Consider the following 25,722-nt stretch of genomic DNA (forward strand, 5'->3'; position numbering starts at 1 on the left):
GACTGGTGCACTTCACAAAATAGATGGCATCACGAGGAAAGAAAATTTGGTGGATATATTGAAGCAACATCTCAAGACATCAGTCAGGAAGTTAAAGCTTGGTCGCAAATGGGTCTTCCAACTGGACAATGACCCCAAGCATACTTCCAAAGTCGTGGCAAAATGGCTTAAGGACAATAAAGTCAAGGTATTGGAGTGGGCATCACAAAGCCCTGACCTCAATCCTATAGAAAATTGGTGGGCAAAACTGAAAAAGCGTGTGCGAGCAAGGAGGCCTAGAAATCCTGACTCAGTTACACCAGCTCTGTCAGGAGGAATGGGCCAAAATTCACCCAACATATTGCGGGAAGCTTGTGGAAGGCTACCTGAAACGTTTGACCCAAGTTAAACAATTTAAAGGCAATGCTACCAAATACTAATTGAGTGTATGTAAACTTCTGACCCACTGGGAATGTGATGAAAGAAATAAAATCTTGGCTTGTTTTTCTGTTTGTGGTGTTTCGTTCAGTCTTGTGGTGTCTGTTCCTATTTCTGTTTAGTCCTGTTTGTTTGGACTGGGACTTTACGCGCCCTTGTGTGTGTGGCGTGACCGTCTCTCTGGTATTTTTGGAATATTAAATCCACGTCCTTTTGAACTACCCTGCTCTCTGCGCCTGACTCCTTCACTCACCACTTTTGGAATCCTGACAAAATCACTTAAAGTAACATCAAACCAAATAATTCAGTTAATTTGTCTATGGAATTTTTAACTTTCAGGGGCAGGAACCATCTAAAATGAATTTGTAAAATACTGAACTTCCCTTTTAACCCCAACACTAACTCTAACCCTAAACCTAACCATAGCAAGCTGTTGCATATCAACAGAGTTGCAGTTGATAGTCTGTTGATGGTTTGAGCCGCTATAGATCCTCTATAGGGGACTATCCAAACAAAGTGTGACCCAATGTTTTAGTAATTATTGTCTGAGATAACCATTTGCCGTCCATTACAGTACTGTATAGAGTTTATATCTTGACCAGAAACAAGCATAATCAGTCATTTAAATGTCAGTGCAGTGAAATGAAACACAATAATCATGCATTTCTTTCAAGATAATCAAAAGGCAACAATGGATAAAATAATCTGATTGTAGGTAGAATCAGTTATAGATTCAGCATGATCTTTCGGTCCAGTATTGGTATTTCCAGCGAAGATCTCTGAAAGTACACAAGACAAACTGACATTCTGTTCTTGTTAGTTTTGTTATCAATTCATCCTTTGCTGATATACTTGGAATCTGCTACATTAACATACAATACCAATGAGTAATCGTACTCACTCATGCTTGTTTTCATGGAAGCTTTCAACTGCAATGAGGTAGGAATTTGGTGGGACATTAAAAGTGAAGGCCTCATCAAAGCAGTTTACGTAGTTGGTCCACTGGCAGATGTCAGTACAGAAGTTGCTGGCTCCACAGCAGGTGAACTTCCATCTCTGTACAATGGTAAAAATTAGGTTTGAATTATGATAGATTGTTTTGTATTGACCTTGCAATTCACATTATAGTAGGGTTGTTCCACAAAAGCAGTTCCTCTGTCAACCCTGTGTCACTTCTGTGTCATTTCATACCATTTAATCCCCAAATGTCTCAAAGTGTCACCATCATTGTAAAGCCCTAGTTATTTTTGTTTGATTTGACAAAGTCATTTCCTGAAGATGATTTATTTCATGTGATTAGTGATTCATTTACATCTGTGCCTCATTTTGGTTCTACTCTTTTTGGTCCTTTTCTGGTGTTTTGTGGTGGAAAACTGAGTGGGTCGAGCAGAACACGTCAACCCAGTTACCTAAAGATAGACAGGCTGGAATGTTTTAACAATTCATATTTTTTTGTGAAGCCTGCATTCAAATGCCACTCCCTGTTGCAAACAAAACGCTTCCATTCCCCCTGTCACAAGGGGATTTATGGCTGATTTAAGAAGAAATGATCAGCCCTGTTACTTTATTTGGCACTCAACAGGCCCTTACTTTAGTCCTTTTTAAAATGTAACCTCTTGGGATGGGGAAACTTGTTTCTTATGAAGTTGAACATGTGCTCTTCATGACAGTATGTACAAATGAAGTGAAATCAAATGTTTATTTTGACCAAGTTACACTTCGCAAAAGGCACCGAATTGGTGGAGCGAACCAGTAGCAACATCTTGAAGCTACTCCGTCCATATGGTGCAGAGCCAAAACAGAAAATGAATACCCCCAAACCAAAGAAATATCCTAATCTGGATGTTTAGTGATGCTGACATGGATGAACAACATACGAAGATCTTGAATGATCCGTTCTCTTTGTAACCATGTTTATGTTCTGCATTGCAATTTCATTTTCTGTATTGCAAACCGCTAAAGTGCACCATGCAGGTGTTTGTGTACATAAAAAAAAACATCTCTGATGAGGTCATACATTTCAATATACAAATCAAATCACATGTTGAGTTATGAACACTGTTTCAACCAACCCATGTAATAACCAGCCCAGGACTCTCCTACAGCTCAGCTGCCATTGACAGAAAAAGGGAATGTAACCTTCAAAAGCAATGGCTTTATCTCACCTTCTGTTCTCATGCTTGTTCTCATGATAGCTGTTCTACCCTGTGATGACCTGGTGGCTTGGGCATTGGTAGTTGAAAGGTTTGTCGAAGTCATTTACGTAGGAAGATGTGAAGCAGTTCGTTGCTGAGTCCAACGTGGCTTTGCACCMAAAGTCCCAGAGACGGTCTTCATGTTTGTTGTGATGCTCACTAAAATTGGATAAATACATTACAATGCTCAAATTAATAGTTCAATTTATAGGTTTAGGTTTTATTGTCGCCCAACAAATTTAGTCCGGAATTCAATTGCAATGACCTAAAACAGCAACACTGTTGATATTCAACAGCTTGACAGGGTTTGGATGAGGGTTAACTCAGCATTGCAGCAGTAAAAACACACTTTGATTTGGAAATCTGTGCTAGTGAGTCAGTGCAGAATTCAGATGTAAAAGATGAGGTTTTGCAAAAGATTGGTTGTAAGAAATGCAAGGAATCACCTCACTATGCGAGAGATGGATTGTCCTGAGGGGCAATTAGCTGTTCTGCCAGCGGAGGTCTGCAACACACAAACAAGGGCACAATAAAAACTGAATTGATTACTGTAGTAATCAGCACCTCCTTCTTTTTTAAAGATTTCTGACCACACACATTGCTTTTTGATTAAAATATCAAGTCCACATTTTGAGTTACTCTGCTACACATATGCTCAGGCTTTAATCCTCAACCTCACACATGACATAAAGCATACCTTTTCCRTTGACCAACACACCAGCAAGAAGCAGGATAAAGACGTTGACTCTCTTTATGGCTTCTCAGAGGCCTGTGAGGGGCCCAAACTAAAATCAGCAAGGTTGATGCTCCATTTATAGACAGACAAGATCTCTGTCCTTGCTGGTGCTTAGGCCACATTCGTGGGTAATCTCAGGGTTTGAGCAGGTGTATTGCAGTCTAAAAATATTGCAGTCAATTTATGTTATACTGAAAAAACATATAAACACAACATGCAACAATTTCAACGTTTWTACTGAGTAACAATTCATATAAGGAAATCAGTCAATTGAAATAAATCCATTAGGCCCTAATCTATGGATTTCACATCATTGGGCGGGAGCGAAGCAAATCAGAATTGTTTTTTCCGCACAAAAGGGCTTTATTACAGACATAAATACTCCTCAGTTTCATCAGCTGTCTGGGTGGCTGGTCTCAGACTATCTGGCAGGTGAAGAAGCCGGATGTGGAGTTCCTGGGCTGACGTGGTTACATGTGGTCTGCGGTTGTGAGGCCGGTTGGACGTACTGCTAAATTCTCTAAAACGACGTTGGAGGTGGCTTATGGTAGAGAAATTAACATAAAATGATCTGGCAACAGCTATGGTAGACATTCCTGCAGTCAGCATGCCAATTGCACTCTCCCTCAAAACGTTAGACATCTGTGGGATTGTGTTGTTTGACAAAACTGCACATTTTAGAGTGGCCTTTTATTGTCCTAAGCACAAGGTGCATTTGTGTAATGATCATGCTGTTTCATCATTTACAGCCAGCAGCATACCACCCTGCATATAACTGCTTGCTTGCTTCTGAAGCTAAGTAGGGTTGGTCCTGGTCAGTCCCTGGATGGGAGACCAGATGCTGCTGGAAGTGGTGTTGGAGGGCCAGTAGGAGGCACTCTTTCCTCTGGTCTAAAAAATATCCCAATCCCCCAGGGCACTTCCCTGTGTAGGGTGCTGTCTTTCGGATGGGACGTTAAACAGGTGTCCTGACTCTGAGGTCATTAAAGATCCCATGGCACTTATCGTAAGAGTGTTAACCCCAGTGTCCTGGCTAAATTCCCAATCTGGCCCTCAAACCATCACGGTCACTTAATAATCCCCAGTTTACAACTGGCTCATTCATCCCCCTCTCCCCTGTAACTATTCCYYAGGTCGTTGCTGTAAATGAGAATGTGTTCTCAGTCAACTTACCTGGTAAAATAATGGGGGAAAAAATAATCTTCTTGATATGCCAAACCTGTCAGGGGATGGATTATCTTGGTGAAGGAGAAATGTTCACTAACAGGGATGTAAACAAATGTGCGCACACCATTTGAGAGCTATTTTTTTGTGTGCGTATGGAACATTTCTGGGATCTTTTATTTCAGCTCATGAAACATGGGACCAAAACTTTACATGTTGTGTTTATATTTTTGTTCAGTATAGTTTGCAACATCTCACAAGAAAGGGTTTTTGATGTACATTTGATTTTGATGAACTATCCCTCTAAACTCTCAGTTTACAGTCATGGTTTACGGGGAAGCAAGTAAGAATTTCTTTCCCAGGGGCTCATTGGTTGGCTGTTACAGTAGTTCCACAATTACACAAGATTGACAATATCTTTGAAAATGTTTATTTGGCAGAAAATCTATTTATAATCAATAAACTACATTCTGTACATTGCATTCGCATTACATCTGTACAATACAACAACGCCTTACAATAATCATTGACAGGTATGGGTGTACTCTCAGAGTGATGTCTCTTTGGGGTCCTTGGTCTCTGTTGCTGCAGGCCTGAAGGACAGAATCTCTGTGAATGTGTGACCTGTAGGAGATATTATCACAAGAAATTACTAATGAGTTACTCTGTAGACTCTATAGCTTTTTCTTCCTCTTTCTTTCTCTCAAGCTGAATGTGTTATCACACATCCATCTCTCTCATCTTTCTCTCCCTTGATCATGTGGAATGAGCAAAGGAATGCTTTTCCTTAAACCCTCTTCCTAGGGAAAGGGGATACCTAGTCAGTTGCACAACTGAATGCATTCAACCGAAATGCGTCTTCTCCATTTAACCCAACCCTTCTAAATTAGAGCATTGCAGGGGGCTGCCTTAATCGACTTCCATGTCATTGTCGACCAGGGAGCAGTTGTTGCCTTGCACAAGGGAAGAATTGCATAATTTTCTAACTCGCCAGCTTGGGGATTCGAACCAGCAACCTTTCAGTTACATACCCAACGGTCTTAACCTCTAGGCTACCTGCCACCCCATCCTCCATCTCTGCCCCTTTTTTCCTCTGCCTGTATCTCTCTCCCTTCCTGCTCCCCCTACATCTCTCTCTCCCCCTTCCTGCTCCCCAGCTCCCCCTACATCTCTCTCCCCCATCTCTTCCTCCTCCCTCCCTGTGCTCTCCATCTCTTTCTTCAGCTTCCCTCCATCCATCCATCCATCCATCTCTCACGTTTCCACTGTTCCAGGGGCAGGTCTGTGTTGTCCATGGAGTGATCGTAGGACTGGGCCTCAGTCTCCTCCTCTGGTTCTCTGAACTCGCTGAAAAAGGGCATGGCCAGTGCCTCCGACGCACTTACACGCCTCTCAGGGTCCAGCAACAGCATGCGCTCCAGCACACACACCGCTGCCACACACAGAGGTATACATTGTCTTTAGTGGTGTTATGGTCAGAAGGACACTCCTGACAATAGTTAGAAACAGTTGCTGTTTTGTAAACCACTGTTTTTGATCCTTTAGTAATAGACTGTCAAATTCAACTAACTGCGTGTTCACATCATAGTATTGAATGTCTGCTCACCGTCTGAGCTAGCTTTGGAAAAAAGAAAGTGCAAATCTTTCTTTGGTACTTTGGGAAGGCTCCGTATGTAGTTTTTGGCCTGTTGGAAGAGGAGCAGATTTAGATGGGAGTGTATATGGTATTCTGTTGGTATGTATGCCAGTAGGCTGTGTTTGCTTTGAATGTGTACTATCTGAATGTACAGTTGAAGTCGGAAGTTTACATACACTTAGGTTGGAGTCATTAAAACTCATTTTTAAACCACTTCACAAATGTCTTGTTAACAAACTATAGTTTTGGCAAGTCGGTTAAGACATCTACTTTGTTCATGACACAAGTCATTTTTCCAACAATTGTTTCCAGACAGATTATTTCACTGTATCACAATTCCAGTGGGTTAGAAGTTTACATACACTAAGTTGACTGTGCCTTTAAACAGCTAGGAAAATTCCAGAAAATGATGTCATGGCTTTAGAAGCGTCTGATAGGCTAATTGACATCATTTCAGTCAATTGGAGGTGCACCTGTGGATGTATTTCAAGGCCTACCTTCAAACTCAGTGCCTCTTTGCTTGACATCATAGATGGCATYATGAGGATGGAAAATTATGTGGATATATTGAAGCAACATCTCAAGACATCAGTCAGGAAGTTAAAGCTTGGTCACAAATGGGTCTTCCAAATGGACAATAACCCCAAGCATACTTCCAAAGTTGTGGCAAAATGGCTTAAGGACAACAAAGTGAAGGTATTGGAGTGGTCATCACAAAGCCCTGACCTCAATCCCATAGAAAATGTGTGGGCAGAACTGAAAAAGCATGTGCTAGCAAGGAGGCCTACAAACCTGACTCAGTTACACCAGCTGTCAGGAGGAATGAGCCAAAATTCACCCAACTTATTGTGGGAAGCTTGTGGAAGGCTACCCGAAACGTTTGACCCAAGATAAACAATTTAAAAGGCAATGCTACCAAATACTAATTGAGTATATATAAACTTGACACACTGGAAATGTGATGAAATAAATAAAATCTGAAATAAATCATTCTCTCTACTATTATTCTGACATTTCATATTCTTAAAATAAAGTGGTGATCCCAACTGACCTAAAACAGGGTATTTTTACTAGGATTAAATGTCAGGAATTGTGAAAAACTGAGTTTAAATGCATTTGGCTAAGGTGTATGTAAACTTCCGACTTCAACTGTATTTTGAGTGCCCACATGACTTACATCTTGGCTTTGTAGCTTCGTAACAAAGTCTGCAGTGGGTGTACCAGTGATCTTCATGATCTCTTTCAGTTGGTCCAGGTCTGTGCTCACCCAGGGGTCAAGTGTCATAGCTCATGTGGTACAGGAAGTCACATTCACATGCTGCTCATACTATATATGCTTAGCCATAATAAGCTTACAGAACTAGTCTTTGAYTGGTCGATAACAAATAATGCAGCGGGTGCATTATGACTAATGCACCCGCTGACTTGCCTGGCAGGATCATTATAAGTACAAATACTAGTGTCTCTCTCTCTGCAGTAGGTGTGTGGGGTGAAGACAGAGAGTAGTAAACACTGAAAAAGGATACGGTCATTTCCTTTAAACAGCGGCTTCCCCAGCAGCATCTCCGCCATGATGCAGCCCACCGACCAGATATCCACTGATGATAGAGGATGACAGACATACATAGGATTGCCATAGGATTGAATGGTCTTTCAGTACCACGTTGCTACCAAACTGCTACCATACCAGTGAGTTCAGTTACAAAGATATTGTACACAAATTGTACAAAGAGATAGATCTCCAGGACCTCATACTTTAGGATATTATTCTGTATACAATAGCATGATTAATCATGTTTTTGTTTTTGACATTAGAAAGTACTGCCATCTTGTGGACAAAGAAGGCAGCCACGAATAAGTATATGAGAGAGACTCACCAGTCTGGGTATAGTGCATCCAATTGAGGATTACCTCGGGGGCTCTGTACCAGCGAGTGACGACGTACCCAGTCATCTCTGTGTCCGTCTGCCGAGCCAGCCCGAAGTCAAGGATCTGAGACAGACAGAGAGAATTGGTTTGGCTACATTGGATTGTCCCTTTCATGACAATAAAGCACAGGTTGGTGGCACCTTAATTGGGGATGACGGGCTCGTGGTAATGGCATGAGCGGAATAGTAGAATGGTATCAAATCCATGGTTTCCAGGTGTTTGATGCCATTCTATTTGCTCCGTTCCAGCCATTAGTATGAGCCGTCCTCCCCTCAGCAGCCTCCATTGCAATAAAGTGATTTTCAGTTAAATCGAGAGAGAGTGAGACTGAACAGGGAGAGCACAGTGCTTATCACAGGTCTGGTAGCAATACGTATATGTAGTACCTTCAGCTCACAGTCTTCGTTGACAGACAAATTTCCAGGTTTGAGATCCTGTTGGTATTTAGAAATATTACATTATCATGCTGCCAGATAGACGCAAACACACGCAAGCACACACACAAAGAGCTTATGATATGGAAAATGGCATGAATAGCAGTTGGAGTGAAAAAGAGTAAGGGCCCCAACCCCAATGCACATAGTTGAAAGGTCAAGGGTTACAAACCCTGTGGATGATCCCTGCAGAGTGGATATACTGTGGGGAGACACGAAAGACCATGAAAAGAGAAAGTCATAAAATTAGAAAAAGAGGTTGGTATTAAAGTATATTCTGGGAAACATTTAAACCTTCTGTATAAACTGCCTTAACTTTGTATCATGTTTGAATGTTGGAGATAAGATATACTTAGAAAAAAAATGCATTTCTTCTGTGCATGTGTAAGTATGCAACTCTAACCTTGAGTCCTTTCAGGATTTGATAGACAAGGAATTGCACCCTGTCCTGTGACAATCTCTCCATCTTCATCAGTTTCCCCAGATCAGTACCCATGAATGGCATTACCAGGTAACTGAGAATGACAGGGGAAAAGGAAGTAAAACAACTTTATGATGAATAAAAAACATTCAATATATGAACAGGAAGGGTATTGGACAAAGAGGTACTTACAAGTCATGAAACCTGTCCAATGAGATCTCAGAAGTGAACACATCCAGCAGTCCAATCACCTAATCCAAGCCAATCAAAGAATAACAGAAAATAAATAGAATAGCTCAATTATAGATTAACTGGAGAATTTTTTTGTGCATCATGTATCTCAATTACAGTATCAGGAAATGATTCCCACTTGAAGTTACACACACACACACACACACAATTGTGATATGGGGTGTGTCTCTGTCATTCTAGTGTGAGCCACTGACTAAAGTAGATGTTGCTATGAGGCAATTTTTCCACAACATGTATTGGCTTCCTTCTCAGACTTTCCTTGTGTACCCTTATTCATCTCTACCTACTCCCTGTATACCCAGTAGACCGCTGAAAGCAGTGGTCACCAAGTACAACCCTGGTCCAGGAGAGCTACAACGTGTACGTGTTTAAAAAATATATCTATTTTTATTTAACTAAGCAAGTCAGTTAAGAACAAAGTCTTATTTACAATGACAGCCTACGGGGGAACAGTGGGTTAACTTCTGCCTTGTTCAGGGGCAGAACGACAGATTTTTACCTTGTCAGCTTGGGGATTGAATCCAGCAACCTTTCGGTTACTGGCTCAACGCTCTAACCACGAGGCTACCTACCGCCCCAAGTTGAATGCCTGATTCAACTTCTCAAATCAAGACTCAGAACCTGTGCCTGCCTCAAATGAATATCTCTATAATCTTGATATGATGTGTTTCTGTTTAGTATTATGGGTTGTGATGTGACTATTACCAATGTGATCTTTCTGACTAATTGCCAATCATAAGGAACAGCTGTGTTTGTCTCACTGTGTGCAAAAAAGAAACTGTCACTGCTCTCTGCATGCAGCCTAGGCCATAAAGATTTTAACAGTTTGCTATGGTTAAAAGTGAGTTTTAAATGCAGTACTGTAGAGTTGCGCCATTTCATTTTTAGACAAGGCCTAATTAGCGGTGTGAAACAGACACATTTTCTATTTATGTTCATTAACTATGAGGTGCGTATTTCAGGTAAGACTCTCACATTTTCGTGCTTCATGTGCTTGAGGAGCCGGAGCTCTCTGTAGGCCCTCTTGGCGAAGAGCTTTGACTGGAAGGGTCTGTGGAGCTTCTTGATGGCCACCCTCACCCCAGTCCTGTGGTCCTGGGCGGAACTGCAGCAAGAAATGTAGGTACAGGGAAGAAAACATTTTAGCAATGTTGGCCATTGGTGGTAGCCTACTGAAGAAGGACCCAACTCATGTTTTATTAAATGCTTGATTAATTATTTCTTTAAAATAATTTACATCCAAAGATCAGGTTTTATAATCATATGTTCACAAAGAYATTCTTGGGTATTTCTGGAATTCAAGTAGAAACATTTGGTCGGCATATCCCAAGAAACATTGCGCAAAGACCCAGAACAGATGTAGGCCGATGCACTTAAATCTAAATCTTCTGCTCACTAAAATCCAACAAACAATGAGGCCAATGGGGGTTCTTTGTTATGCTTTTCCCGACTTCACAAAACCAAAAGTCCCTGCCGTTTAAGCTATGCTTAGGAATGAAACAGAAACCGCATAATGTAAAGGTTGTGTCTTCATTATTCATCAAATAGCACCGATGTTTGTTGATGATTTAATTCGGACACAATCCAGCGCTCCACTGCACAAAAACTTCCTTTTGATATAACCACATGAAGAATGCATGAGATGAACAGTTCAACAAAAAAATAACACGATGCTTATTTTAGGAACAAGTCACGTCTAGTTGTGGCTTGGTTTGTGTTGCCTTCATATAGGCTATTGTTAACTCCAAATTCGACATTTACGAAGAGTAGCCTATCCATGTTTGATGATTAAACTCGTATAAAACTCACCATACTGTCCCATACGCGCCAGTCCCCACCTGCTTTAGCTCGCGGTATCGTTCTGGAACCTCCCATGCCGTTTTGTTTACCTCCTGACGGTAAAATCCTGTCCGCGTGCGAACCGACATATCCAATTCGATATGGGGGTCAATGTATCCCCAGCTAACTCTTAATTCAGGGATAATGACCCGTTGTTGTGCATGAGACACTTCGTTCACTTGCTCTCATGTAGCCGCCACCACCTACACACTCTCTATCACTCCGCAAATGCGCAATGCGTTCTGTTGTCCGACAGTGGTCTCCAGTGACACGACTAAAGAACCGTAACCAGTGACTGGTCTCACTCGTTTTTTATACCACAATGGTATCGTTGGTGAAAACACCATCGCCTGGTGGCATGACCTCTCTGGCTTTTGTCGGAAAAAAGGTAAACACTAGAGTCGCCCTGTGCTATTATTGGGTGTGTCTTTGTCCAGACTCATTTTGACATTTTAGTAATTTAGCAGATGCTCTTCATCCAGATTAAGGTTAAGAGCCTTGCTCCATTGCACATTGGCATATTTTTCACCTAGTCGACTCAGGGATTCGAACCAGCAACACTCTTAACAGCTAGGCTACCTGCCGCCCTGGCTCCTTATTGGCTCCTTATTGTCTCATTTTGGCAACACAAGGAATGTTGCCAAMATGCTGTCTGTTGCCATGAGATAGCAAAGAGAGCTAACCTAGCCTAAAAATAGGGATGAAAGTTATTTTAGTTTCTTCCTGGCCTCCCTTGGTTACACTTCCTTTCTGCTTTGATGATAGTGTTGATGCTGTTTTTATGCAGGCTCAGAAGTAAAAATGTACATGTAGGCCACACACACACACACAATTATTATATAAGTCTATGACACACACAGTAAGATAACTGGTGATGAATTGAGCTTTTATTGATGATAAGAGGAAGAGGAGGATACATGCGTCGTCATGATGATCAGAAGGGTGGTCTCTCATAATACTGTCTCTGTTCTGTGGCTGAGAGATTATGACATAGTTCGATGCCTGCAGACATGTTTGTTGGAAACATGCAAGAATGGACCTTGAAGGCAAATTGACACACACACAAACACACACACACAAAAGGCCATGTATACTCAGACTTGGAACCCATAAAGCACTGGAAAGCTACTGTGTGTGTGGGCTGGGAGTATTGATGGAACTTTGGCCATGTGGAGGAGGAATGAGTAGGCTGTAACTCTGGAGTAAAGTGGTCTTTCATAATGCCACAACATGCTATGCCCATGACAGATTCTCACCACTGACATAGTGCTGCATACCGGCTGATAGACTGCTGCGTGATACTTGGAAACGTAAAGGAATTTATCCATACCACAACAGACKTAATAATTTTTGGGAGAAAACAAGACTGGATTGATGCACGCATTCATGACGTTAAGACAGGGAATAGATCGATTTGATTTATTCTGAATATGTGTAACCAAATGTTTACATGTTCATGCTGCATAGTGGTGTAATAACTGTTGTAATAGAGTTGAGTTGGTTGACATCAACTGTCATGAGTTGTCATGGCATTATGACACAGAGTTGACATTCGGTTATTGATTGGAAATGCATACGGCAGAAATTTTACAGTTCAAATTCATGCCACCATAGAATGAAAAGACACTTGTTTTTTTAAACATACAGTTTTGTATACATTCATATTTTTTGCAGTTCTATTTAAATCCAACAAGTTTCCAATATCAACACTTGTACATGACACATACAGGACCGTAAATAGTCAAACATCAACCGAGAAAGAGTATTTTGGATTATCTCTACTGTAATTGAGGCATTGTGTATATGATTGTTGTTGTAGTTCTTGGGGTAGTATATGTTGCAATTCCAGGAAAATTGAATTATTTTACTCCCTTGTAATTCGTTCACCTCAGTACGCCCCTTTAAAACCTGCTGAATATTAGACCTCTGAAACTACAACATTCAGACCTATTGTAAATCCAATTTAAACTGCATAATGCATCTGGGAGTCACTGTGGGTAATGGTATCTGTGGGAGTCACTGTGGGTAATGGTATCTGCTGAATGTTCAGATGTAAACTTCAGCTATAGGTTTGGGTTTCTCAACAGAACCAGGGACTAGTAAAACCTGTTGGACTAGAGCCTAGTGGAATCTGAAATGGGTGATACCAGCAACAAATGCATAGCCTACATACAGGTAACTGCCAAAATAATGGAAACTCTTGAGTTAATAAGAGATACAAATCTTATTGAAAGCAGGTGCTTCCACACAGGTGTGGTTTCTGAGTTAATTAATTAACATCCCAACATGTTTAGGGTCATGTATAAAAATTCTGGGCTGGACATTATTTCGGCCACCATGGCTATGCCCCCATAGGATGACAATGCCCCCATCGACAGGGGTACGAATGGTTACTGAATGGTTTGATGTGCATGAAAACGATGTAAACCATATGCCATGGCCATCTCAGTCACCAGATCTAAACCCAACTGAACACTTACGGGAGATTCTGGAGCGGCGCCTGAGACAGCGAAATGCGTGGGAAATTCTTGACAACAATTCACTAGAACCCTCTGTCATTAAACTGTCATTACCATGACATAACAGGTGTTATAAGCAGACTTAAACTGACATCCATTATGACTGCTTATAAAATGTCTTTATGACAAAGATTTCCAGTGACCTGTAGCCAGTGCCTATTTATCAGTTGGACCCTTAGGTAGGTTTGAAAACTCTAGTGCTACTTTCTCTCTCTGTCTCTCTCTCCTACCTCTCTTCAACAGACTGTAAACATATACCTATCAAAACATGCTCCCTGTAATCGTCGTAATGTGCGTATTCTCATCCCTATCAGTTCAACCAGACCTCCCCTCTCCCTGCTCCCCTTTTACAAAACTCATGACAGGCAGTCAAATAGCCAGTCACAGTGAGCAAGGGGAGGGGTGTCATGCCTCTAGGGGACACAGCGTTGTCTCTGATTGGCCCGCCGTCTCTCTTTCTCTCGGATCCTCCCGCCTCCCCAACGCCGGCAGACAGACGGAGACAAGACGGCGGTCCTTGTCAGCTGACGGGACAGACCGAGCAGAAGGAGGCAGGGTTTGTCTTTCACTGTTCCACCTGTAGACTGCTCGTCTCGCTGACAGGCGCTTTGATTCCATTCATCTCCTCGAACACCAGCTCTACATAGGGGGATGGAGAGAGAGAGAAAGAAGATGAGGTGAAGAAAGAGGGATGAACAAAAGGTGAGGAGGAAGAGAGAACATTTAGWTCTGGTCAAGAACATAGCAGAAAATAACTGTTGAATCTTTAAAAAAGAGAATCCCTCTTAACCTTCTCCACTCCAGCCACCCTCCATCTCTCTCGCTCACTCGCTCACCTTTCCACTCCTCTAGCGTGCGGTCCTTGCTCTCCAGTGTCTGGTCGTAGGGCAGGGCCTCTGGTTCGTCGTCCGGGTCGTGGTACTGGGAGAAATAAGGGTGGGAGAGCGCCTCACTGGCCGAGATACGCCCGTCACAGTCTAGAACCAGCATGCGCTTCAGTAGATCCACAGCTGAGGGAGAGAGGGAGAGGGAGGGAGAGAGAAGAATGGAGATGCAGAGAGAAAGATGGAGACTGAGATTAATAAGATGCAGGCGCAAAGTGAAAAATACTAACAAAGCTGCATTATGTAATCCATAGCCTTGGGTGACTATAGCCTTGGGTTAAAATTAGCCTCAGGCAAATTCAGTTATCGGGTATGACTCAGTCTCACCCATTGGGTTGGCTCCTCTGAATATCTTCTCTAAGTCCTGCTGGGGCATGAAGGGTAGAGACTGGATATATTTCTGAGCCTATGAATAGGAAGCAATGTACAACAACACACGTGACAATGTGTACAGTACATTGCAGGGCCAATTGATCCATCAATTGAAAAATCAATCATGCTACAAGCAAAATATTGAATAATCGATCATCAAATTAGTCAATCAATTACACCTATCAATGGATGTCAGGGGATCTTCAGTGTCATTAAAGCAATTTGCATTGATATAGCTAAGGATCCATTCAACTTTCACATCTCTCTATTTCTCTATCTTCTCACATGTTCAGAGGAGATCTTCTGTAGAAGGTCAGGGGTCGGGGTGCCCACCACCTCCATAATCCTCTTTAGCTGGTCGATATCTTAGATCAGGAGGGGTTAATTAAGGGCCATCATGGTCGTGAAAAAGTCATTTGGTTGGCAGGACCAACTCTTTAGGTAGAACAACTGACTGAGGGTAGGCATACTTGACTTTGCTAGAACAGTGTTCTAGTGTTAGTTTTATGCAGACAGCATACTCCAACATTTGAGGACCCAATACATACATACAAAGCAGTAAATCACATTCCTATTTGTGTCAGTCTTTGACTCTGTACAGTGACAGCCAATACAATTCAGTCCATTGTGAACTTCCTTTCCTTTCAGTCGCTCTCAATACACCTCCCCTTCAGACAGAAAGGCTATATCTCTAGATGGGATTGTGATGCAAATCTGGGAGGAGCTGATGTGTGTCCATAGAGCAGTATTGGTGGTAACAGCGCTGGAGAGTGGTTGGGGAGTGTAGTGCACTCCGTTTCAAGCCATGTCCGTGTTAGTGAAGGATACAGTCGTTGCCGGGAAACAGGACCTTCCCCTTCAGCAGCTCTCCCATGATGCATCCCACTGACCAGATATCCACTGTAACAGAGGCGTTAACATTCAGTCGTCATAACAACAGGATTTTATGATTAGCCATAACGGCACAGATATAGCTAGATCATTTTTCTTTCTGGATAGAACTGCACGATGATAGAGTATGTGTTTGGTTGTAATATTAGGTGTCTGGTAATATATGGTGTGAATTGAGGATCTTGGTTTTATGATCATTTTATGGTTGTGTAAGTGTGGATCTGTACCTGTCTGATTGTAGTGCATCCAGTTAAGCATGATCTCTGGCGCTCGATACCAGCGAGTCGCCACGTACCCCGTCATCTCATCATCCGTCTGTCTGGCCAATCCAAAGTCAAGGATCTGGGGGAGAGAGAGAAAGACACAGGTTGTCATGGTGATAGCCATTTCCGAGTGGGGGAAGGTTGTGTTGTGATAGACTGAGCCGTTGAGGAGTTGGGCGGCTGGGTCACTGGTCTTACCCTTAGCTCGCAGTCCTCGTTCACTGCCACGTTACTTGGTTTCAGGTCCTGTGAGACAGACACATGAAAAGACAGACCGGTCAACACAAAGACCGTCTGAATGACAGGGGAAAAGAAAGGGAGAAAGCCCGACCGACCGACCGAAACAAACAAACAAACAAACAAACAAACAAACAAACAAACAAACATATACTGGGTTTTACAAGCTGGGTGTAAGGCCTACAGGCACATGCAACAAGAAGCTCTCAGCATACTCACACAATATAACACACTCACACAATATGATATTATCTACTTACACACATACCGGTACATTCTAAATACAGAATTTGGCTTTAAAGACAACAAAGCACTCAGRAGAGGCAATTGCTCTCCAGAAGACTGCCTTCATGAAAAGAGGGGTTGAGGAAAAATGAAAAGAGTGGGCAAGAAGAGAAGAAAAGAGGAAAGCCACCACTCACTCTGTGGATCAGTCCTGCTGAATGGATGTACTGTTCAGGGGGAGACGGAAAAGGGACATGGCAGCGGGGTGGGGGGGAGGAGTGGGAGGAGAGAGGAAAGAAAGGAGTGCGAGAGAGAGAGAGGTCAACAGTGTATTCTAACATTGTCCCCTGTCTAAAAGGGTCTACATTTTTTGTTCATTCCTTGGTAACTAGGTTTGCTAGCTACTAGGCTGGCTGGTCAGTCCCCTGTTAACTGTGTTGCCTAGTGAGGCAGGCATAATGTAGCTTTCAAACTTAGCAGTATATCTGAGTTTGTAATCAAATGGGAAGGTACAGTATATATACCATTTCAGAGGATGTTAAGGGATATTCTAGTAAATTATAGCCAGTAGTTTTATAGTATAAAAAGGATCATGATGGTGTTTGAGGTTTAATTGTGGCATCTTGAAATACGTAACAGTTGTCTTTGTGAGTAAAAACAATTATAATCAGGGAAGGTTGCTTTGTACTGTGAGTGTATGGGATAGTATGTAAAAAAAAGATGTCTAAACATGATGCGTTGGGGGGTTAACTACCTTGAGGCCCCTGAGCAGTTGGTAAATAAGAAACTGCACATGCTCATCAGAGAGACGCTGGAATTTGACTATGTTGTTCAGGTCTGCCCCCATCAAGTTGGTTACCAGGTAGCTGGAAAGAGGAGGAGGAGGAGGGAGGAGGAGGGGACTTTTTGAACAGTGCGTGGTGATGTTCCAATTCAGTTAGACAKTACATGCCTTGAATCCTGGTGAAAAGCTMTATTTATATGCAATATGTCATCATCAGAATAATCATGACAGTATAATCACTGTATGGGGTATGTTGGACATCCTAGTGCTCGTTCARTAGCCACTCACACTTCATGGAAGTCCTCTAGCGATGCAGCAGGGGAGAATACATCCAGTAGTCCTATCACCTGTTCAGGGAGAAGGAGTTGATGCCACAACTCTATTGTGCATTATCAAGGCAATTTAGATCAACTAACAAACACGGGAGGACTTCAACCACTCCTTACTCACGTTCTCATGTTTCATGTGCTTGAGTAGCCGGAGCTCGCGGTACGAGCGCCTACTGTGGATAAGGGACTGGAAAGGCCGAGACAGCTTCTTCACCGCCACCTTCTGTCGTAGCCGCACGTCATATGCTGAGCTGTGGGGAGCAAAGGAGAGAGAGGGAGAGAGAGAGGGTAGACATGGGACAGAAAGATGAGCGACAGCAGATTACAAAATGAAATGCATTGCTTCTAAACATGTTGCTCATTAAATTATTAGATTCATTATTAGTCTGTGTAGTGTATTGGTGTTGCGCTGCCGTCTCCGTTGTTGACAGTGTAATTTCTACTTCGGCAGCATTTGGAGCAACATCTTACTCAATTGCGATGTTGCACAGAGAGAAGGAGTGTTCGGGGAAATGAAAAAGAGACTAGGCAATAACATTATAGAGGAATGAAGAGACAAAGGAGTGTAGAAAGAGTAGAGGAGGTCAGAGAGAGATTGAGGGAGAGCAAGAGATGAGGGAGGGGACAGGAAGTACCAGACAGGGAATAAGTGTTTGAGAAATCGAAAGAAACTAGACGGAAGGAAAGAAGAAGCAGTACAGGAGATGATAAAGAGGAAGTGTGAAGAAAAGAGGAAGGAGAGGCAGCACAGAGCCACAACGCCACAAGAAGCTAAAACAACATTCATGTAAATCACTGTCATTATCAACCTGACCACTAAACCCTTTAACCAGCCTGCGAGGAGCGCTATGTCCTTACCTGGGGCCTGCCATGTGTACAACAAAAGGCCATGTACACACCATATCCAGACCGCATCGCCTTCAGACAAGGCCAAGTGCATTCATTTCATTCACAGCCACAGAAGCACCTGCTGCTACCCCAGATGCCCCTGTTAAATGTTTGCCAAACAGGCAGCTAGCATACCATCATCTTTCCATGACAGAAGCCAGACCTCTGTGTCTCTCTTTCACACCACCACACACACACACACACACACACACACACACACACACACACACACACACACACACACACACACCACACACACACACACACACACACACACACACACACACACACACACACACACCACACACACACACACACACACACACACCACACCACACACTCCTCTGCCATCTCATCTTCCATACATGGCTGTCCACCTCACTGCCCACAACTCCACAAGCAGGCTATGCATCGATTTCTGCAACTGACTGTCTTCCATCTCAGAATGTTTTATCAGCTGTTACATTAATGCACCTCCAGTTTCAAAAACAGAAAGAGTGGGTGAGGGGGAAGGGTGGCGTCAAAGGCAGCGCAACATCTGATGCAAAGTAATTTTGCTTTCTCTCTCTCTCTTCATCTAGCTATCTATATTGACTTTAGTCTTATGCATATGCAATCATTCAAAGGAAATAGTGGGGCATACACGAAAGCATCTGCCAGAGCATCTTGTTTGCACCTAAAATTCAAAATGAAGGATGCTTGCTTTTATTCTCCAGCATCTTGCTACCTACAGCAGCTTGCATGTTAACACTAATAGACAGTTCCATGTACTTGAGATTCTATTTCATGTGTGCTTTCATCCGAGAGCTCTGGCGGCCATCGCTTGTCCTCTCACATTGTAAACAAACTCTGCACAACAGCGTCGGCTAAATGGCACCGAAGTGACATGATGATAGCACTTTAAGCAGCCAAGCCCCTACAAACAAATGCATATGGATATGCCATCTCCAAGGTTACACAATGTGCTGACATACCACACACTCACAGTAGCCATGATTTGCTGCATGTTGCTGCAACAGTTGAAATAGGCACATGGAAATGGGTTCTTTTGACTAAATGAAACATTCATGATGCAAGCACAAACATTTGCACAACGCGATATTACTGTTACATAACATTACACCAACAAAGAGTTTCCCAGTTCCATTGTGAAGAATATGTTCTGTATCATGGACAAGTTCTAAACCCGTCAGTCAGAACGATTTAGAGTTATATTACTGGCCAAGACGTTCCAACTTCCTTTCAGGAGACAGATTTGAGCATTGAGATTGAATTAGGGGTTTGCAGTCTGCATGCTGAGCGGGAAATGAGAAATGATACGACTTGGGAAAGCGAAGGGAAGTGGCGGTACGATGTCTCAAGAATGACAACTATTGTCATTACGTGTGACTGAAGTTTTGCAGTCTATGAAAAGCTTTCCAGTTATCGGAATAAAGTCTATTTGAAGTAGCAACCACATTTGTGAAAATCTCAGACTTTCCAATGCATTTTAAATGTGCATTTTCATTCAGATATGAGTTTTGATGTCTGCTGGTGTAATGATGGAAAACTAATACATGTGTCTATGTGATGTTCTGCATGGTATACAGTCAATGTGTGATATGAGTCTGCTTTAGTGCATGTACGATAATACCTCTGTCTGATGGCTACACCATTGAGAGCAGCTTGGCTGGCTGCATCACCACTTGGTATGGCAGCTGCTTGGTATCCAACCATAAGGCGCTACAGAGGGTAGTATGTATGGCCCAGTACATCACTGGGGCCAAGCTCCATGCCATCCAGAACCTCTATACCAGGCAGTGTAGTAGGAAGGCCCTACAAGTTGTCAAAGACTCCAGCCACCTAAGTTATAGACTGTTCTCTCTGCTACCGGAGGGCAAGTGGTACCGGAGCACCAAAGGCTGCTGAACAGCTTCTACCCCCAAGCCATAAGATAGCTGAACAGTTAATCAAATGGCTACACTGACTATTTTCCAATGGTGTAAAATACTTTGGAGTACTACTTAAGTCGTTTTTTGGGGTATCTGACAACTTTTACTTTTACTTCACTACATTCCTAAAGAAAATGATGTACTCCATACATTTTCCCTGACACCAAAAGTACTTGTTACATTTTGAATGCTAAGCAGGACAGAAAATTGTCCAATTCACACACATCCCTGGTCATCCCTACTGCATCTGATCTGGTGGACTCACTAAACACAAATGCTTTATTTGTAAATTATGTCTGTTGGAGTGTGACCCTGGCTATCTGTAAATTAAAAAAAAGAAAATAGTGTCATCTGGTTTGCTTAATATAATGAATTTTAAATGATTTATACATCTAATATTGATACTTAAGTATTATTTAGCAACTACATTTACTTTTGATACTGAAGTATATTTAAAACCAAATACGTTTAGTCTTTTGCTGAAGTATTTTACTTCAGTCATTTTCTATTAAGGTATCTTTACTTTTACTCAAAGTATGACAATTGAGTACTTTTCCACCACTGCTATTTGCATTGATCCCTTTTTATTTGCACTGACTCTGTTGCACTGACTCTGTTGCACTGACTCTGTTGCACTGGCTCTATGCACACTCACTGGGCTCTACCACACACTCATACATACTACACTGACACTCCAACACACACACGCACTGCGTACGCTCACACACAAAAAAAACACACACACATGCATATTGACAGCACACACACACACTCACGGATAGACACACTTTCACACTCTTAACATACGCTGCTGCTACTCTGTTTATCACCTATCCTGATTGCCTAGTCACCTTTACCCCTACCTACATGTACATACTGTATTACCTCAACTACCTCGTACCCCTGCTCAATGACTCGGTACCGGTGCTCCTTGTATATATTTTTCTTACTTTTTAACTCTGCATTGTTGGGAAAGGGCTCGTAAGTAAGCATTTCTCAGTAAATTCTACATCTGTATTAGGCGCATGTGACATATTTGATTTTGATTTGATCTGATATTCATTATATGAGCCTTTCTGATCAGATCATTGTTCTCGGGCAAACAATCTCAGGAGGCTTTGCAGGGAAATTGAGGAGCACCAAGAATCAATATAATGACTCCAATTCTCCTCTGTATCAGAAGTAATGTCCCTGGACCCCCAAGTCTCTCCCCGTCCCAACCCCCTATAAAATACCTTCCCGATTCCAAAACCCCCACCCCTCTGATAATCAATCAGCTCTGCCATGGAGAAGACGGTGACAATGACTGGAGCACAGGCTGAACAATGCAGGGCTCAGAGAGAGAGAGAGAGAGAGGGAGATTGTCTGAAAGAATATGAGTGTCCTTGCTGGCTAGACTGGTACTATGAGCAGTGGTGCAATTTGTAGGTGTAGAAGATCACATGACTGCATTGCTCTGCATCTTGGTTGATGGTGTATTAGATGTGTTTCGTGAATCCACGTAAATAAAGAGTTTTGTTTTTAACTGTAGAGAATTGTATTAGTCAAAAGAAGCAGACACAGGGATGGTCTTTGTTTGAATTGTTGCTATGCTATCATGTCTATCTACTCAGCTTCCAAGGTCTTCATCAAATCAAACAGACATAACTGTGCCGATTTCACCATGAGTTTTCTCAGTGGGAGTAGTAAAACACGGCAGTTCTTCCATCAATCAGCTAGGCTAAGTGCCATTTAAATGTAATTGACCAATAAGGCTTAAGATATTGCTTGAGCTAAACATGTAGTTTCTGTGCCTTTCCTTCTCTTCCATGTCTTGCTGCATCACAGATGTCTGTTGTCTGTCCTCCTGGGCGATCCTCAGGAAGATCACATCCTCCACATCCTTCTGTCCTAGGAGATGCAAAAAGCATTGGATTGACAGGCCATTGGGGCTGTTTTACCAGATATAAACAACAAAGAGCAGCTCTGCCTACAATGTAAATCTAATCTAATCTATCTACCAGTGCTGTTACAGTAAACGTTGATATTGAAACCGCCAAGCACTTAATTTCCTTCATGCAGTGGATCAGTATGGATTGCATGTATGACACTCAAGCGAGGTGCACACATCACCATGACACCTCGCCATGCAACAGGTTCTATTTCCCTCCGCAAACAGACAAAGAGTGATCCAAAATTAAAGCAAGGAATAATTGCCCAACTACTTGTGAGCAATAAGAGGAACTCGTTCATTGGAAATGCTAGCCTATAAGAAGCATCTCAATGGGCTAGACAGGTGGTGTGTGTGCTGTGTGTGTGTGTGTGTGTGTGTGTGTGTGTGGTGGTGTGTGTGTGTGTGTGTGTGTGTGTGGTGTGTGTGTGTGTGTGTGTGTGTGTGGTGTGTGTGTGTGTGTGTGGTGTGTGTGTGGGTGTGTGTGTGTGTGTGAGAGAGAGCTTGTATTTACTTTATGGGGAGGAGATCAGGTTGTCACGCCCTGACCTTTGTTATGTCTCTATTTTGGTTTGGTCAGGGCGAGAGTTGGGGTGGGCATTCTATGTTTTTGTTCTATGTTATATTTCTATGTGTTTGGCTGAGTGTGGTTCTCAATCAGAGCAGCTGTCTATCGTTGTCTCTCATTGAGAACCATACTTAGGTAGCCTCTTCCCACCTGTGTTATGTGGGTAGTGGTTTTCTTTTGTGTGTCTGCACCAGCCAGAACTGTTTCGGTCGTTATTTTGTTATTTTTGTTATTTCTGTGTTCATTAAATAAATATGGACACGTACCACGCTGCACCTTGGTCCTCTCCTTCCAACAGCCGTTTCCAGAACTACCCACCACCAACGGACAAAGCAGCGTGGAAAAAAGGAGGAATGGAACATGGGAGGAGATCCTGGCTGGAAGGAATCGCCTCCCATGGGAACAGGTGGAGGCAGCCAGGAGAGCGGAGGCAGCAGGAGAAGGGAACCAGCGGTACGAGGGAACCACGCTGGCAAGGAAGCACGAGAGGCAGCCCCCAATTGTTTGGGGGGGCACACAGAAGTGTGGCGGGAGTCAGGTTGGAGACCTGAGCCCACTTCCCGTTCTTACCGGGCGAGCATGTGACTGGTCAGGGCCCCGTGCTATGGGTGATGCGCACGGTGTCTCGGCCGAGCATCCACAGGGCCGGTGTGCTCGGTGACAAGCGTTCCCGCATTTGCCGGGTGGGAAGAACGGGCGGGGCCAGATCTGCGCTCGAGACCGCCAGTGCGCCTCCACGGCCCAGTGTATCCGGTGCCTCGGCCAAGGAAGAGGCTCCTGCATGTCTCTCCCCAGCCTGGTGAGTCCTGTGCATGTGCTAAGCCCTAACCCTCCTGCATGTCTCCCCAGCCTGGTGAGTCCTGTGCCTTCTCCCAGAGCCAGGGCTCCTGTGTGTCTCTCCAATCCAGTGAGGAGTTATGCACGAAGCCTCCAGTGATGATCCATGGCACGAAGCCTCCAGTGATGATCAATGGCAAGAAGCCTCCAGTGATGATCCATGGCAAGAAAGCCTTCCAGTGATGATCCATGGCACGAAGCCTCCAGTGATGATCCATGGCAAGAAGCCTCCAGTGATGATCCATGGCCACAAAGCCTCCAGTGATGATCCATGGCAAGAAGCCTCCAGGGGTGAGACATGGCACGAAGCCTCCAGAGACGGCCTCCTGTCCGGAGCTGCCAGAGTCTCCCTCCTGTCCGGAGCTGCCAGAGTCTCCCTCCTGTCGGAGCTGCCAGAGTCACCCTCCTGTCCGGAGCTGCCAGAGGCGCCTCCTGTGCTTCTCAATCAGAGGCAGCTGTCTATCGTTGTCTCTGATTGAGAACCATACTAGGTAGCCTCATCCCACCTGTGTTTGTGGGGTAGTTGTTCTCTGTGTGTGTCTGCACCAGCCAGAACTGTTTCGGTCGTTATTTTGTTATTTTTGTTATTTCTGTGTTCATTAAATAAATATGGACACGTACCACGCTGCACCTTGGTCCTCTCCTTCCAACAGCCGTTACACAGGTTGTGAAATTGAAGTCTGTTGTTAGGTCAACAGACTGGTGGACATGAATACAATATTGAGATTTCTTTCCTAGGTCCTTCTTCACTATCTGAAGTGAACATACACATATCAAAGATAAAAGTCCATAACAGCATATAAAACAAAACAATGCAAGATATTTGCAGTCAGCAACACTGAGGTTGCCCCTACACATGCCCATGACTATACAGATGTGTCATGCATCCTTCAGTGGATCAGTGCAGATCCGGTCGAAGTGCTGTCCCTGTTATTAGTAGGCCAAAAAGCCTTATGGAACTAATGTATCCTATTGAGAACTGTCACGATTCAGAGGATCTCCCGTAGCGCGTGGTTGCATGAGCGATGCACCGATAACTCCTTGTTGTTTCCTTTCCGTATGAGAATCGTATGGGGCAGACTAAATCAGCTACTATACATGCGAAGCTTCAGGTGTTTAAAGCCTCCGCACCGAGAGGCAACAACTGCAGACAGTCTGCCGTTGGAGTGATGACGCCCAGTAGTTGGGAATAGTGTCAACGACAGATTAATCAATCAAATGGAAAACGTAGCCTATATGACAGCATCATATTGATACAAATAGGGTAGTCTAGTAAATCCACATCGAACAAACATGAAAATAACATTGCTGACTTTCTCGTGCATAACAACTAACTGGGCTACATTACCATTAATTATATTAGACTATTTTAATTTAAATCGGCCTAATAACTGCCTGATAACGTTACAACCTTGATGATAATAATAATAATAATAATAGGCTATAATAAGAATACGCTATAAATAGGCCTATTGTTTTTCCAATATTATACAATAATGCATATTCATAATACAAATCATAAGGATAAATTATGTTTTCCCTCTGCATTGTATGGTGTGTAAGGACTTCTTTGCAGCCTCGCCTCTCCCTCTTTCATATAGCCTACTCACCATACCGAACCGTAGGCTCCCGAGCCCACGGGAGTCAGGTTCTGGTACCGCTCGGGAACCTCCCATACAGTCTTGTTCAGCTCCTGCCGATAGTAGCCTGGTCTGGCCGACATTTTTACTGTAAAGAATATGAGCTCTCAGGACTGGACTGATAGCCCTGTCTGCACAATCCGCGGTTACTGTCTCTGACTAAGTCCACAGAGGGGAGTTGCCGGCCGTCTCTTTCTTTCTCTCTCTCTCTCTCTCTCTCTCTCTCTCTCTCTCTCTCTCTCTCTCTCTCTCTCTCTCTCTCTCTCTCTCTCTCTCTCTCTCTCTCTCTCTCTCTCTCTCTCTCTCTCTCTTTCGATATTTCTGAGAAGGGGGTATTGTAAGGGGCAGCCCAGCCTAAGGGGAGATAGAGCTGGTAACAGATTCTGAGAACGATGTCTCAG

At 43.2% G+C, this 25,722-nt stretch overlaps 2 protein-coding genes and 1 pseudogene across 2 annotated transcripts; all 3 read right to left on the minus strand.

Annotated features, from left to right (window-relative positions):
• Nucleotides 1-1,150: 1,150 nt before the first annotated feature.
• LOC139023410 (hemagglutinin/amebocyte aggregation factor-like) lies at nucleotides 1,151-5,001 on the minus strand (annotated as a pseudogene).
• On the minus strand, nucleotides 4,927-11,259 carry LOC111949493 (mitogen-activated protein kinase 12). Its single transcript, XM_023966731.2, has 12 exons — nucleotides 10,994-11,259; nucleotides 10,160-10,289; nucleotides 9,125-9,183; nucleotides 8,915-9,026; nucleotides 8,684-8,713; nucleotides 8,464-8,511; nucleotides 8,026-8,140; nucleotides 7,675-7,746; nucleotides 7,326-7,405; nucleotides 6,119-6,197; nucleotides 5,771-5,944; nucleotides 4,927-5,136 (listed from the first exon to the last, which is right to left on the minus strand). The coding sequence occupies exons 1-12, from the start codon at nucleotides 11,110-11,112 to the stop codon at nucleotides 5,060-5,062; spliced, it is 1,095 nt and encodes a 364-aa protein (XP_023822499.1). The 5' UTR covers nucleotides 11,113-11,259; the 3' UTR covers nucleotides 4,927-5,059.
• A 2,450-nt stretch (nucleotides 11,260-13,709) lies between these two features.
• On the minus strand, nucleotides 13,710-25,539 carry LOC111949504 (mitogen-activated protein kinase 11-like). Its single transcript, XM_023966742.2, has 12 exons — nucleotides 25,292-25,539; nucleotides 17,649-17,778; nucleotides 17,487-17,545; nucleotides 17,169-17,280; nucleotides 16,612-16,641; nucleotides 16,151-16,198; nucleotides 15,917-16,031; nucleotides 15,627-15,698; nucleotides 15,084-15,163; nucleotides 14,754-14,832; nucleotides 14,379-14,552; nucleotides 13,710-14,181 (listed from the first exon to the last, which is right to left on the minus strand). Exons 1-12 carry the CDS (start codon nucleotides 25,402-25,404, stop codon nucleotides 14,108-14,110), a joined length of 1,086 nt encoding a protein of 361 aa, XP_023822510.1. The 5' UTR covers nucleotides 25,405-25,539; the 3' UTR covers nucleotides 13,710-14,107.
• Between the last annotated feature and the right edge of the window lie 183 nt (nucleotides 25,540-25,722).

The sequence above is a fragment of the Salvelinus sp. IW2-2015 genome, linkage group LG3, assembly GCF_002910315.2.
Source record: "Salvelinus sp. IW2-2015 linkage group LG3, ASM291031v2, whole genome shotgun sequence".
Classification (NCBI taxonomy): Eukaryota; Metazoa; Chordata; class Actinopteri; order Salmoniformes; family Salmonidae; genus Salvelinus; species Salvelinus sp. IW2-2015.